Source organism: Amaranthus tricolor, chromosome 1 (assembly GCF_026212465.1).
Source record: "Amaranthus tricolor cultivar Red isolate AtriRed21 chromosome 1, ASM2621246v1, whole genome shotgun sequence".
Lineage (NCBI taxonomy): Eukaryota > Viridiplantae > Streptophyta > Magnoliopsida > Caryophyllales > Amaranthaceae > Amaranthus > Amaranthus tricolor.
Genome location: NC_080047.1, coordinates 18,776,706 through 18,792,150, shown reverse-complemented (window position 1 = coordinate 18,792,150; position 15,445 = coordinate 18,776,706). Strand labels below are relative to the sequence as shown.

The window sequence follows — 15,445 nt, the reverse complement described above, 5'->3', positions numbered from 1 at the left end:
TAAACAAACTTAAGTAAAATAGAGTAAAACAAAATTCTTAGAGCATACTAGAGATTAAAGCAACTCTAAATAACTTAGTAAATTAACTTGTTACAATACAATTTACCAAGCACTCATAGTAAAACAGTTTACTCCATATATAAAAACATAATATCAAATATGTATATAAAATGAATTAGTTAACACAAATCCTTAAGTATTTAAAATGTAACCAGAAAAATTAATCAGGATATTCATAAACAAAATCAATCAAGATATTCATAAACTCAATCAGGAACAACATGGAGTTTAAACCTGGCATAACCATGGCACATGATCAGAATAACAATCATCATAATCAGAGTTATATCACATTAACTTCCATTATTGGAGCAAGCAATATAAATAGAAAGATATGGAGACTGTGCATTCACAACGTCTCTTAAGTTTGTGCAATACCTTCCCCCTTTTGTCATCAATCAAAAAGAATGAGTATAATCAAACCACAGCACAAACCATATAGGTTTTGCCATTAAAGAAATTCAGAAACAGTAAATGAAAGCAAACACCATGAAATGCAACCCAGATATGCATATATTTAACATCACAGACCAATATAAAACAAAGAAATTGTAGCAGCTGTTTCAACAAAATTCAACCTTGTACCCCAAATGGTACAAAAAAAAAGTGTTTGATAAATTTAGATAGATAGATAGTAAGGCCAACAAATGATCATTAAATAATGTGGGAAGAGGAATCAAGGAGCAGTCTCATCTTCATCTATGAACTCAGTCTGCACTTCAACTGTGTCCAGCTTGGCACCAAGACGGTTCTCCATCTGGATGAGCTGATCAGCAATTGAGGCAAGTGAGACACGAGTTTCATCTTGAAAAGCAAGAAATTGAGACTGGAGGTCTTGGAGCGTAGATAGTATGGAGTCTAAAGAAGCTGCAGGAACAGAATCAAAATTAGCACAGCCTATATCTGGTGAAGTGTGTGTTGGAAATGGTGGTGGTGTAGACTGTATAGGAGATGGTGGTGGTGATAGAATTTGATGTGATGGTGGTGTGGGTGGCTTGGGAGAGGGAGGTGCATATTTTTTAGGTTCAAGGATGTTGTGAGAGGTGATATCATCATCCATAACAACCGTACGTTTAGAAGACACCCTCCTACTTTTTCTCTGTATTAAACCTGGCTGCTTCTTCATAGTCATCTCAAACTCCTCATCACTAGTCACTACTTAGAGTGTAATCATCATTATCCTCCATAGCATCTCCTTTCTCTTTTGATTCCCTCTTACTAGCTGCTTCTCCCTTTTCCCTAGTTTCTGCTGTTTCAGTGGTTGCAGTGGGAACAGACTCCTGATCCTTTTCTTCCTCAACTAGTTGTTCCTTTACTTCCTCAACCTTCTCCTCTTCTGATTCAACATCATTAACCTCTTCCACAGCATGTACCAATATCTCTTCATCATTCAATTTTAGGTGTAGATTGTGTAAGCATTTGGCACCTATTTTCATATTAGGACCCATAGGGAACTGCAAGCCATCTAAAGGTACACCAAATTTTTTGAACATCCATGTCAATAGCCCTCCATATCCAACAAAACTCCCCTTTCAATGCAGTCTGACAGATGAGAAATCATCAATGAAGGAAAGTTTATTTTAATATGATTGGCCATCTAACTTCACTTTGTTTGGAGTTTTGTGGTAAGATGAATCTACGAGCAATATTATACAACAATTTATGCAAAGGAGACAGGATGTTGTGGCTTATTTTCCCTTTCTTTTGATCAATTCCTAAGAATTTCAGAACAGTTCGTTCATTAATCCCGAAAAATACTATCTTCGAGCCAACATGATAGGTGTCAAATCCAACAGCAGAGACATTGAACCATTCCCCTAACATAACACTATTAAATTCTATTTTTATATCCTTAATAGTGCTAGAACACACCCCACAATCAATAGAAAAATTTTAAATAAATTCACGCATTAGGTTAGGAAATATTGGGTTGCAACTGAAATCGGACATCAATACTTCCCTGTTTTGATTTTGTAAAATGGCATGAAGTTGCGGAAAAGGAGTAGTATCATACCAGTACTTGTCTAAACCGAACCCTACAGACATTTCCTTTTAAACTTCTTCAGCACTATTGGGATCAGCAATCTTCGAACGTTTGGTTGGTTTAGATGATGAACCACCTTTTGGTGTGGAGATCTAGCGTTTTGTTCCTGCATGTGTTGTGGGTGGTATTGGGGTTTCATTTTTGGTTTCAGTAGATGAGGATGGTGGAGTATCAATCTGTGGTGAAGGATGAACCACCTTAAGAGGTTGCGGTTAAGAAATTTTACAGGATTTCAGTGTTTTCCTGTTCATTTTCTTGCCGAAGTTTGAGGTTTTTGGTGTTTTCATTGTGATTTTGAAGGTGTATTGAGAGAGGGAAGATGATGAGTGACGTTTGCTGAGGGAAAAAAGTAATGCGTGAGAGGTGTGACGTGAGGAAGGGGGTTAATATATGGGTGAAGGGACGGTTAACTAAAGCTTCAACGCTTTAATGCATTAATCATTTCAATTGAAATCAAATGGTTAATGAAGAGTTGGGGGACAAATTCATCGAATGAGTAAATAAATCCAATTCCCATTATTTAATTTTGAGTTGACCATATATTTAAAAAATATGAAAAATATAAAACTTGAAAAATGATATTATTATATTATCTTAAAAGTAATGAACACATGCTGCTTTGGTCTGATCAATTCAAAACATGCAATCAAGAAGACTTTTATAGTACGAACTTTATCAACTGTATACCTGATTCCTTCAATAATTGATTCACAATCAAGATGTTGAGGTTGATTTAACCCTTTTCAATTTCATGATGCTTCATGGGGAATTCTTATTATCAACTTTAGTAGAGCTTGATCATACCGAGTTCCAATCTCATCTTTTCATATTGTTCCCTTGGAAGCGGTTTAGTCATGATATCTGCAACTTGCTCATTAGTGTTAACATGCTTGACTATTATATTTTTGTTTTCTACATTGTCCTTAAGAAAATGATGTCTTATATGTATGTGTTTAACCTTAGAATGATGCACTAGATCTTTGGATATGCATATGGCACTGGTATTATCACAAAAAATAGGAACACATTCAAATTTAATACCAAAATCTCTTAGCTGCTTTTTTATCCAAAGCATTTGGGAACAGCAAGCTGCTGCTGCTACATATTCAGCTTCAGCAGTGGATAATGCAACGATGTTTTGTTTCTTGGAGCACCATGACACTAAACAAGAGCCAAAATATTGTACCATACCTGAAGTACTTTTTCTGTTCACAAAATCTCCAGCATAATCTGCATCACTAAAACCTTTCAAGTCATAGACATCACTTTTAGGGTAAAATAAGGACAAGTCATCTGTTCCCTTTAAATATCTCAGGATTCTTTTTACTGCAGTAAAATGTGACTCTTTGGTGTTAGACTGAAATCTAGCGCATAAACCAACACTAAATGAAATATCAGGTCTGCTTGCTGTTAGATATAATAATGAACCGATCATGCCTCGATACATTGTTTGATCTACATTAATCCCATTTAAGTCTTCATCTAATCTAACGTTTGTAGCCATGGGTGTATGGTTGGTCTTAGCGTTGTTTAGTCCATACTTCTTAAGAAGTTCTTTTATGTATTTTTGTTGATGAATAAAAACACCATTTTCAGTATGTTTAATTTGTAAACCAAGGAAGAAATTTAATTCTCCCTTCATGCTCATTTCAAATTCTGTTCCCATAAGGTTAGCAAATTCTTTACATAACAGATCATTGGTAGCACCAAAAATAATATCATCAACATAAATTTGAACAACCAAAATATCGGAACCTTCATTCTTAAAGAATAAGGTTTTTTCGATTTTTCCTCTAACAATGTTATTATGAATTAAAAACTTTGACAGTCTTTCATACCATTGCCTAGGAGCTTGCTTCAAGCCATATAGAGCTTTATCAAGCTTATAGACATGATCAGGACAAGAGGTATTTTCAAAACCAGGGGGTTGTTCAACAAAAACTTCTTCATCAAGAAAGCCATTTAAAAAAGCACATTTTACATCCATTTGATATAATTTAAAGTTCATGAATGCAGCAAAAGAAATTAAAATTCTAATAGCCTCTAACCTTGCTACTGGAGCAAAAGTCTCGGTGTAATCAATACCTTCTTGTTGGTTGTACCCTTTGACCACGAGCCTTGCTTTGTTTCTTACAATTATTCCGTGCTCATCTAGTTTGTTCCGAAATACCCATTTTAAACCAATTACCTTTTTGTGTTTTGGTTTGGGCTCTAAGTATCATACTTTGTTTCTTTAAAATTTATTCAATTCATCTGCATGGCTACTATCCATTCGGAATCCTTTAGAGCTTCCTCGTGGTTTTTGGGTTCAAGTGATGATAGGAACGCAAAGTGTGCACAAAAGTTTCTAATTTGGGATCTGGTTTGTGTTCCCTTAATCATATCACTTACAATCAAATCAAGAGGATGGTAACTTTGATATTTCTAAGGCTTAGGCACAAATTCTCTTGTGGGAATAGTAGCATGTTCTGGTTCAACAACTTGATTGCCATTCTGTTCAGCTTCTGGATCATCTTGCTCGTCTGTGGGTACGGCTAGATTGGGAACAGTCTGCTGGTCCTGATGTTCTGGCAGTTCCTGAACTTGATCAGTTCTTTCTGCATCTTCTTGTATTGGCTGTTCACCTGCTGTTCCTTGATCTAGCATTTTCATTTCTTCATCATCGTCTTGTAGATGAGCAAGACCTATTTTGACATTGTTGATATCTTATCCACTTGCTAAAAAGTTAGTTTCATCAAAAATGATGTGAACTGACTCTTCTACACACATTGTTCTTTTATTATAAACTTTGTAAGCTTTACTATGTGATGAGTAGCCAAGAAATACTGCTTCATAACTTCTTTCATCAAACTTGACTATATTTCGTTTTCTATTAACATGAACAAAGCATTTGCATCCAAATATACGAAAATAGGAAATGTTTGGTTTAACACCTTTAAGCAATTAATAGGGTGTCTTTGAAGTGATTGGTCTTATTAATACACAATTCATAATATAACAAGCAGTATTAACAGCCTCGGTCCAAAAATTTCTAAGTAGACCGCTAGCAATCAACATGGTTCTGGCCATTTCTTCTAAAGTTCTATTTTTCCTTTCTACCACTCCATTTTGTTGTGGTGTTCTTGGTGCGGAAAATTGTGATTAATTCCATGTTCATTGCAATATATTATAAAGTTTGAATTTTCAAATTCTTTTCCATGATTAGACCTTATGTGAATTAGTTGATTATTAGTAGATTTTTGTATTTTGTTTTTGAAAGAAACAAACTCATCAAAAGCTTCATCTTTGCTTACTGAAAATAAAGTCCAAGTGAATCTACTATAATCATCAACAATGACAAACACATATTTTTTGCCGCTACGGCTCTGTATTCTCATAGGTCCACATAGATCTATATGAATTAATTCTAGTGGTCTAGAGGTAGTCACCATATTCTTTGATTTAAAAGATGACCTTACTTGTTTTCCTTTGGCACAAGCATCACAAATTTCTTCCTTAAGGAATTTTATAGCTGGTAGTCCTCTAACTAGGTCTTTTGATCTTAATATATTAATCAATGTATAACTAGCATGACCTAGACGCTTATGCCAAAGTAGTGGGTCTTCTTCTATAACACTTAAACATGTTAGACTGGTTTTGGGAACAGTGTCCAGGTCCACTACATAAGTGTTCCCTTTTCTGATTCCCTCGAGCACAGTGTCTCTTGTGTCGTTCCTAGAAATTATGCATCGTTCAGAAGTAAACTTAACAGAGTTACCTTTATCACAAAATTGAGAAATACTTAGAAGATTGTGTTTTAAATTCTCGACTAAAAATACATTGTCAATGGCATGGGAACTTGACCTTCCAACCTTTCCTTTGGCGATTATCTCACCCTTCATATTGTCACCAAAGGTTACCGTTCCCCCATCATACGCTTCAAGTGAGAGAAATCTAGATTTGTCACCCGTCATGTGCTTAGAACACCCACTGTCGAGATACCATGAGTTGTTCCCCCTCACTTGATCCTGCAAAGCAAATTAATGGTTAGGTTCAGGAACCCAGTCATCCTTGGGTTCCCTATCGATAATACATGAATCATATTTCTTAATCCATATGCGTTCGACATAGGTTTTATTTGCTTTGGTATGCTGTTCCCTTTTTACACATTGATTTTTCAGGTGTCCAGTTTTCCCACAAAAGGAACATATTTTACTACTGGGAAAATCTACATAGACCGTTTTCTTTCTATTATTCTTCACATAACATAGGCCTTCTTTACTCTTTGTTTTAGCATCTAGAATCCATTTGGGAACTTCATTGATTTTCCCTTTTTCCTTTTAAGTTCTGTTTATCTTTCAAATATTCATTCTCTTTTTCACAGGATTCTAATTTTAATTTCATCTCTTGAAATTATGTGCTAAACACGTGAGTAGATATTTCATTTACGTCCCTTCTTAATCCTAGCAATTTGTATTGATTTATTTCAATATTAAGAATAATAAATCCTGCTTCATTTTCTCCAACGTTTCTCTCAACATTATATTTTGATCTAGCAAATTAAAAAATCTACTTTGCACATCGATCCTAATTGAATTTAGGTAGGAAACATGATCTTTACTTGAGTTAAGGTCTTTCTTAATTTGGAGATTCTTAGTATTCTGTTCATCTAATTTCTCTTGTGTCTCCAATAGCAACTTAATTAATTTATTCTTGCTGAATTTAAATAGGTGTTTAGGAAATAAGTTAGAAGACATTACCTCCTTTTCCTTAGACTCTTCATCCTTGCTGTGATGAGATGCCATGAGACACAGATTTGCAGTTTCTTCTTCTACTAGAGCTTCTGTTTCAGCTTCAATTTCGGTATCATCCCAGGCTGCGATCATAGCTTTACGAAAGTCTGTTTTGAAGTTTCCTTTCTTGGGCTGTCTTCCAACTTCTCTTGCCTTTCCCTTGCCCTTGTCATTCTTCCATTGAGGGCAATCCTTGATGAAGTGGTCGGTTGAAACAACCCAAACCAGCGTAAACAATATAATAATATTGTCTACAAAGCACAGCGGAAGACTTATAGAAGTCTGGGCTGAATCCGACCTGTGGCTCGATAGCCACAGCAACCAATATCAGAGTATTTAAAAGCTTTACAAAACTCTAATACAATTACTTACAACCCAGTTATAAACTAAATTAATACATTATAAAATATCTATTTTTTTTTATTTAAAAAAAAGACATGATTTGTCAAAATGTCATTATAAGTTAACCTTCCGAAAACGATGTCCTCGCTATCGCAACACATGACACATAAATAAGCAGCACATCCATCTGCACTAAAGAAGGCAACCTGAAAGTCGATCTACCCCCTGTAAGAGATAGACCCTATAAAAAAACGGTCAACAATTGCATTGTTGAGTAATCCAACAAACTACTACAAACATTTATAAACATTATTTTATCCAAATCAAAACTCTTTTAAAAGACCGTTTGGTATTGACATAAATACGGTTATGAACCTTTAGTTCATAACGAATCAAAACACGGCTATAACTTTACAAGTTAATAGCGTAAATCAAAATGCGGCTATTACTTTACAAGTCAATAGCGAAACAATACGGCAAATGACAAATATGATATCATTTGCAAAACAAACAAAACTTTATGTACCAAACGTATTTATTAAAAACTCTAATTAAATCAATAATTTAACAACACTTAAAACGTGGGAATATATGGACCGTCAGGAAGTAGGCTTGATCTAAATCCTGAGAACACGGGTGATCGTCATCACCGAAAATACGGTTCTTGCAAGAACGAAACGGGACCGGGGGCTCAAGACCGATCCGAATAACCATTACCTGTTATCAAGCTATAAGATTTCACAATAAACCGGATATAAATATCCGTTACCAATTCCCAAAACGGACATTTTTCAATGTCGAACATTTCAATATAAAACAAAACAACAATTCAATTGATTTTCTTTGATATCAACAATCATACCTCATCCTCATAATACAATATTTCAAGACTCGTATTTTATAAGTTAGTAACATACAAAACATGCTTTTGTAATCTCTTTAAATAAATACAATATTTAAAAGCTCATATATAAAAACATATGAACATTCAAAAACATAATTTAATCAAGGACTAAGAGCAAAGTCAAACAAGGTCAAAATCCACAATTTCAAACACCAAACGATTTTGCTCAAATATCAATAGTAGTAATACCACACCTTATAAAACATAACTTCAACTTTGAAATACTTGAATTAAATTTAAAAGATAGGATAGTAGTTTGCTTGTAGATTACCTTTCTACGCCATGAATAACAATCAATAATTAAAATACCAATCAATTCATATGTTCCCAAATTTATACTTGAACCAAACACTCATATTATTCAATTAAGATCCATAACCCAACAATACCAATCCAAAAAGGGAAAACAATAAACAAAAGTTAATCTCAATTACTCAATAAATAACCTTAAATCTCCAATTTATTTATACTTCTTAATCCCACATGATAAATTCCATTTTAGTACCATAACAGGACACTTGTTAGTAATTTGGTCATAACTCTCTCACACGAACTCATTTTGGGGCGATTCAAGTGCCCACACGACCATGACTCGAAGCTCTACAAATCTCACGAAGACACCAGAACCCAAAAACAATCAAAACTATACCAAAATAGCCAAATCAGAAGGTTCAATATTGATTTTCCTGACAGCCTGCTGGTATGTCACTGTTTTGAAAATAACTCTCTCATACAAACTCATCTTGGGGCGATTCAAGTGCCCACGTAATCGCGACTCGAAGCTCTACAAATCTCATGCAGACACCAAAACCTAGAAACAATCACAACTAATCGAAAATGGGCAAAACAGAATGCTCAGTTTTTGAGCTAAAATCTCAATATCCAAATACCAAATTTCATACTAGAAACCAAATAACCCATATAACCAATTCCAATCAACACTAAAAACAACTCAATCACTAATTGAATCCATATACTCCTCTTTAAATTCAAGTTGATACCCAAATTGAATCCACGACCCAAATTGAATCCACAAATACCAAACTACTTTAAAACATTCAATTAATACTTAAAAGGAATAGTTTGCGGATTACCTCAATCACCATTAAAGGAAGAGGAAGGAGTTGGTATGGTGGTGGTAGAGACCAAGGAACCACGTTGGATGGTGGAGGAACCACCACGTGCGGCTGCTGCTCCTGCTGGTGGCTCACGAAGCAGCCGACTGCTGCTTGTTATGGAGGAGCGAAGGTGTGGCTGGTGGTGCTGGGCTTCTACGCCGTGAGGGAGAGGGAAGCGAGAGAGAGAAGAGATGAGAGAAAGAGAGCGAAGGAAGGGGTGCCGTGGGTTTTCAATGTGAGGGAAGGGGTATGTCGGTTAGTTTTGAGGTAAAATGGGTTTTATTTTTATCTTTGACCCATTAAATTCTATTAAAGTCGTCTCGTCGTAAGACAGTCTTATATAAGACGTGTTGTAAGGGTATAATAAACGATTTACGAAATAAGTAAAATTTCGTAATTGGTAGTATGAATAAGGATTGCATTTAGGAATTTATTTTTCAATAATTTATTTAAATTTATTTTTATAAAGATAAAATAATAATCAATTTATAAAATATAATCAAAATACACTTTTATCAAAGTATTCTTTATACATTTTATACATTAAATAAAATATACCTCTTTCTTGAAAATATTAACAAATGAAATACTTGAGTCAAGATTATCAAACTAATAATATTATTACTCGAATTAACATACTTAATAACCCCAATAAGCTTAATAAACTTATAATTAAGCTTTATTAAATGTAGCCTATTTCATTCTCCCCAACTTAAAATAATTTCGTCCCCGGAATTATACATACACTTCTGATCATCCTCAGTCATAATGTATAACTCTAATTTCGTGAAATGAAAATCAAATAAACTTTAGTTACTCCCCAACTTTGATTCAAGACATACTATATCCATAAATTTTCAATCACAAAAGATGAATTACATATTGGTAACACAACTAACCTCAATTGAATTACTTCAAACCTTTAAATTTGAAACTTCAACCTATTACTTTACGTGATCGTTCACATATACTTTAAATCAACCACCTTACTTCAAAATCTTTTATTGCTTTAATTACATATTTTGTCATTCCAACCTTTTTATATCCTTAGTTTGAGATATTAAATCATCAACTTACTTGTTGTTTCCCAATTACAATTAAATTTCTAATTAAAAACTCTTATAACTCCCGAGATACTTTGAAATGAATACCTAAAGTCATTTATTGAATCTCATATTCATTAAAGATATCCACAATCATTTTTCTATCAACTTTTAATAACTCAAAACTCGATCATTGTCAACTTACTTCGAATTTCACTTAACGCTTAAAACTTCAAATTCCATAAGAAATTCATCCGAAATAACTTCAATAACCTTTAGACATTCAAATTCGTATTTTTTTTTCTAAACCATTATTCTATTATACTCACGTTTTACCATTAATAGTTTCATACAATCCCAATTTTTTTTTTTTACCTTTAATAACCAAACATTTCCTCACTTACAAAATCAAACTTCTCACAATTTAAGTATTCTTTAAACTTCCAATTGATCCCTTTTTTCTTAATTCACATTTTACCATCAATAAAACCTTTATAGAGTCCCAAAGTTATCATTTATTCATTAAAACCTGTTGAAAACTTTCTCAATCATAAATTTACATTATCCTCAACACGTATAGGCCATTCAATCAAACTTACTACAACGTAACTTTAAGTTACTATTAATTGCATTAACCTTTGTTTCCTTTCGAAACTTCCCTTAATTAAAATTTCTCATCCAAGTATCATTAAAATTGAACATGTCACAAATACTTTTTCTACATTCTTTATTCCTTTATAGATTTTCAATCTTAACACACAATTAACGCACAACTTTCAATATTCCCAAAATGTTTCTTTTAAACTCTTTGCATCGTTCATTCTTGCACAACATCATCGCAATTCTCGATAACTTTGGTCCTCCACTCCTTTTTGCCAGTTAAGCGAGTATATATAATATCTTTTGTAAAACAATTTCAAAAATACTTGACTCGAGTATATATATATTTCAAGTTGAAATTTTGAGATCTTTTAAAAACAACCCTTTTTTTTTATACATGACATGTAAACAATCACACAATATTTCACATAAAATCAAGTAAATCCACCAAACAAGATTCAAATGAAAAATTCCCAAATTAACTTTAATATCCTTTAAAATTCCTTTCACCAAACTTCAAAGTTCCAAATTCGTAATTCGGACTTAAATCTTGACCTTCGGCATGACTCGTACTAAAAGAGGATTCACAACACGTACGGAAACTTCAAGATTTCCTTAGCCCATAAAAACGCTACACATCACACATATAACACATAGTCACATTAATACCATCCGATTCTCGAAGGTTACACCCTAAGACTCGACTACCGCGCTCTCTCGAATTTTCGAAATTCTATTTTTTTTTCAAAATTTTGTACTCGAATATGAGGATTCGAGTACTCCAGAAACAACCAGGCTCTGATACCAAATGAAACAGCCCAAACCAGCGTAAACAATAAAATAATATTGTCTACAAAGCACAGCGGAAGACTTATAGAAGTCTGGGCTAAATCCGACCTGTGGCTCGATAGCCACAGCAACCAATATCAGAGTATTTAAAAGCTTTACAAAACTCTAATACAATTACTTACAACCCAGTTATAAACTAAATTAATACATTATAAAATATCTATTTTTTTTTATTTAAAAAAAAAGACATGAGTTGTCAAAATGTCATTATAAGTTAACCTTCCGAAAACGATGTCCTCGCTATCGCAACACATGACACATAAATAAGCAGCACATCCATCTGCACTAAAGAAGGCAACCTGAAAGTGGATCTACCCCCTGTAAGAGATAGACCCTATAAAAAAACCGGTCAACAATTGCATTGTTGAGTAATCCAACAAACTACTACAAACATTTATAAACATTATTTTATCCAAATCAAAACTCTTTTAAAAGACCGTTTGGTATTGACATAAATACGGTTATGAACCTTTAGTTCATAACGAATCAAAACACGGCTATAACTTTACAAGTTAATAGCGTAAATCAAAATGCGGCTATTACTTTACAAGTCAATAGCGAAACAATACGGCAAATGACAAATATGATATCATTTGCAAAATAAACAAAACTTTATGTACCAAACGTATTTATTCAAAACTCTCATTAAATCAATAAGTTAACAACACTTAAAACGTGGGAATATATGGACCGTCAAGAAGTAGGCTTGATCTAAATCCTGAGAACACGGCTGATCGTCATCACCGAAAATACGGTTCTTGCAAGAACGAAACGGGATCGGGGGCTCGAGACCGATCCGAATAACCATTACCTATTATCAAGCTATAGGATTTCACAATAAACCGGATATAAATATCCGTTGCCAATTCCCAAAAACGGACATTTTTCAATGTCGAACATTTCAATATAAAACAAAACAACAATTCAATTGATTTTCTTTGAAATCAACAATCATACCTCATCCTCATAATACAATATTTCAAGACTCGTATTTTATAAGTTAGTAACATACAAAACATGCTTTTGTAATCTCTTTAAATAAATACAATATTTAAAAGCTCATATATAAAAACATATGAACATTCAAAAACATAATTTAATCAAGGACTAAGAGCAAAGTCAAACATGGTCAAAATCCACAGTTTCAAACACCAAACGATTTTGCTCAAATATCAATAGTAGTAATACCACACCTTATAAAACATAACTTGAACTTTGAAATACTTGAATTAAATTTAAAAGATAGGATAGTAGTTTGCTTGTAGATTACCTTTCTACGCCATGAATAACAATCAATAATTAAAATACCAATCAATTCATATGTTCTCAAATTTATACTTGAACCAAACACTCATATTATTCAATTAAGATCCATAACCCAACAATACCAATCCAAAAAGGGAAAACAATAAACCAAAGTTAATCTCAATTACTCAATAAATAACATTAAATCTCCAATTTATTTATACTTCCTAATCCCACATAATAAATTCCATTTTAGTACCATAACAGGACACTTGTTAGTAATTTGGTCATAACTCTCTCATACGAACTCATTTTGGGGCGATTCAAGTGCCCACACGACCATGACTCGATGCTCTACAAATCTCACGAAGACACCAGAACCCAAAAACAATCAAAACTATACCAAAATAGCCAAATCAGAAGGTTCAATATTGATTTTCCTGACAGCCTGCTGGTATGTCACTGTTTTGAACATAACTCTCTCATACAAACTCATCTTGGGGCGATTCAAGTGCCTACGTAATTGCAACTCGAAGCTCTACAAATCTCAAGAAGACATAAGAACCCAAAAAAAATTAGAACCATCCTCAAAATAGCCAAAACAGAAGGTTCCAGTATTGATTTTCATGACAGCCTGCGGGTATGCTACTGTTTTGAACATAACTCCCTCATACGAACTCATTTTGGGGCGATTTAAGTGCCTACGTAATCGCGACTCGAAGCTCTACAAATATCATGCAGACACCAAAACCTAGAAACAATCACAACTAATCGAAAATGGGCAAAACAGAATGCTCAGTTTTTGAGCTAAAATCTCAATATCCAAATACCAAATTTCATACTAGAAACCAAATAACCCAAATAACCAATTCCAATCAACACTAAAAACAACTCAATCACTAATTGAATCCATATACTCCTCTTTAAATTCAAGTTGATACCCAAATTGAATCCACGACCCAAATTGAATCCACGACCCAAATTGAATCCACAAATACCAAACTACTTTAAAACATTCAATTAATACTTAAAAGGAATAGTTTGTGGATTACCTCAATCACCATTAAAGGAAGAGGAAGGAGTTGGTATGGTGGTGGTAGAGACCAAGGAACCACGTTGGATGGTGGAGGAACCACCACGTGCGGCTGCTGCTCCTGCTGGTGGCTCACGAAGCAGCTGACTGCTGCTTGTTATGGAGGAGCGAAGGTGTGGCTGGTGGTGCTGGGCTTCTACGCCGTGAGGGAGAGGGAAGCGAGAGAGAGAAGAGATGAGAGAAAGAGAGGGAAGGAAGGGGTGTCCTGGGTTTTCAATGTGAGGGAAGGGGTATGTCGGTTAGTTTTGAGGTAAAATGGGTTTTATTTTTATCTTTGACTCATTAAATTTTTTATTAAAGTCGTCTCGTCGTAAGACAGTCTTATATAAGACGTGTTGTAAGGGTATAATAAACGATTTACGAAATAAGTAAAATTTCGTAATTGGTAGTATGAATAAGGATTGCATTTAGGAATTTATTTTTCAATAATTTATTTAAATTTTTTTTTATAAAGATAAAATAATAATCAATTTATAAAATATAATCAAAATACACTTTTATCAAAGTATTCTTTATACATTTTATACATTAAATAAAATATACCTCTTTCTTGAAAATGTTAACAAATGAAATACTTGAGTCAAGATTATCAAAATAATAATATTATTACTCGAATTAACATACTTAATAACCCCAATCAGCTTAATAAACTTATAATTAAGCTTTATTAAATGTAGTCTATTTCATCGGTGTTTCCACATTTGTGGCATTCACAATTTGTCTTCGTGTTAGTAGTTCCTCTTTCTTTGTTATGTCTTTGATTTCCATATCTGCTGTTCCTGAAGAAATTTTTGAATTTTCTTGCCAACATAGCAGTCTCCTCTTCATCAATTTCTGATTCTTCATGATCATTTGCTGCTAGAGCCAGGCCTTTATTTCGGGAACTGTCTGCTGTTCCCAAATGCGATTCGTGAGTCATGAGGGAACTAGCCAGCTCTTCCAAATTAAACTTGGTGAAATCTTTTGATTCCTGGATGGCTGTGACCTTGGCTCTCCAGCATTCATCTTGAGGATGACTCTTAAGTATTTTCCTGACTTGTTCATCAACGGGAATGATCTTACCAAGTGACACAAGTTCGTTTGTTATATTCGTGAACCTAGTGAACATCTCTTGGATGTTTTCTCTAGGTTCCATGACAAACCTTTCATATCTGGACATCAGCAAGGCAATCTTGGAGCGCTTCACTTCACTAGTACCTTCATGGGTAACTTCCACTAGGTGTCCCAAATCTGCTTTGCAGTTTTACAACCCATAATACGATTATGTTCATTTGGTCCAAGACCACAGTGAAGTAATTTGATAGCAAGAGCGTTCATCTCCATCTTTTGAAAATCTTCTTTCTCGTATTCAGTGATTGGTTTTGCAATTGATTCG

At 33.9% G+C, this 15,445-nt stretch overlaps 1 protein-coding gene across 1 annotated transcript; it reads right to left on the bottom strand.

Moving 5' to 3' along the window:
- Nucleotides 1–1,208: 1,208 nt before the first annotated feature.
- On the bottom strand, nt 1,209–2,106 carry LOC130807204 (uncharacterized). Its single transcript, XM_057672353.1, has 3 exons — nt 2,075–2,106; nt 1,663–1,921; nt 1,209–1,589 (listed from the first exon to the last, which is right to left on the bottom strand). Exons 1-3 carry the CDS (start codon nt 2,104–2,106, stop codon nt 1,209–1,211), a joined length of 672 nt encoding a protein of 223 aa, XP_057528336.1.
- Between the last annotated feature and the right edge of the window lie 13,339 nt (nt 2,107–15,445).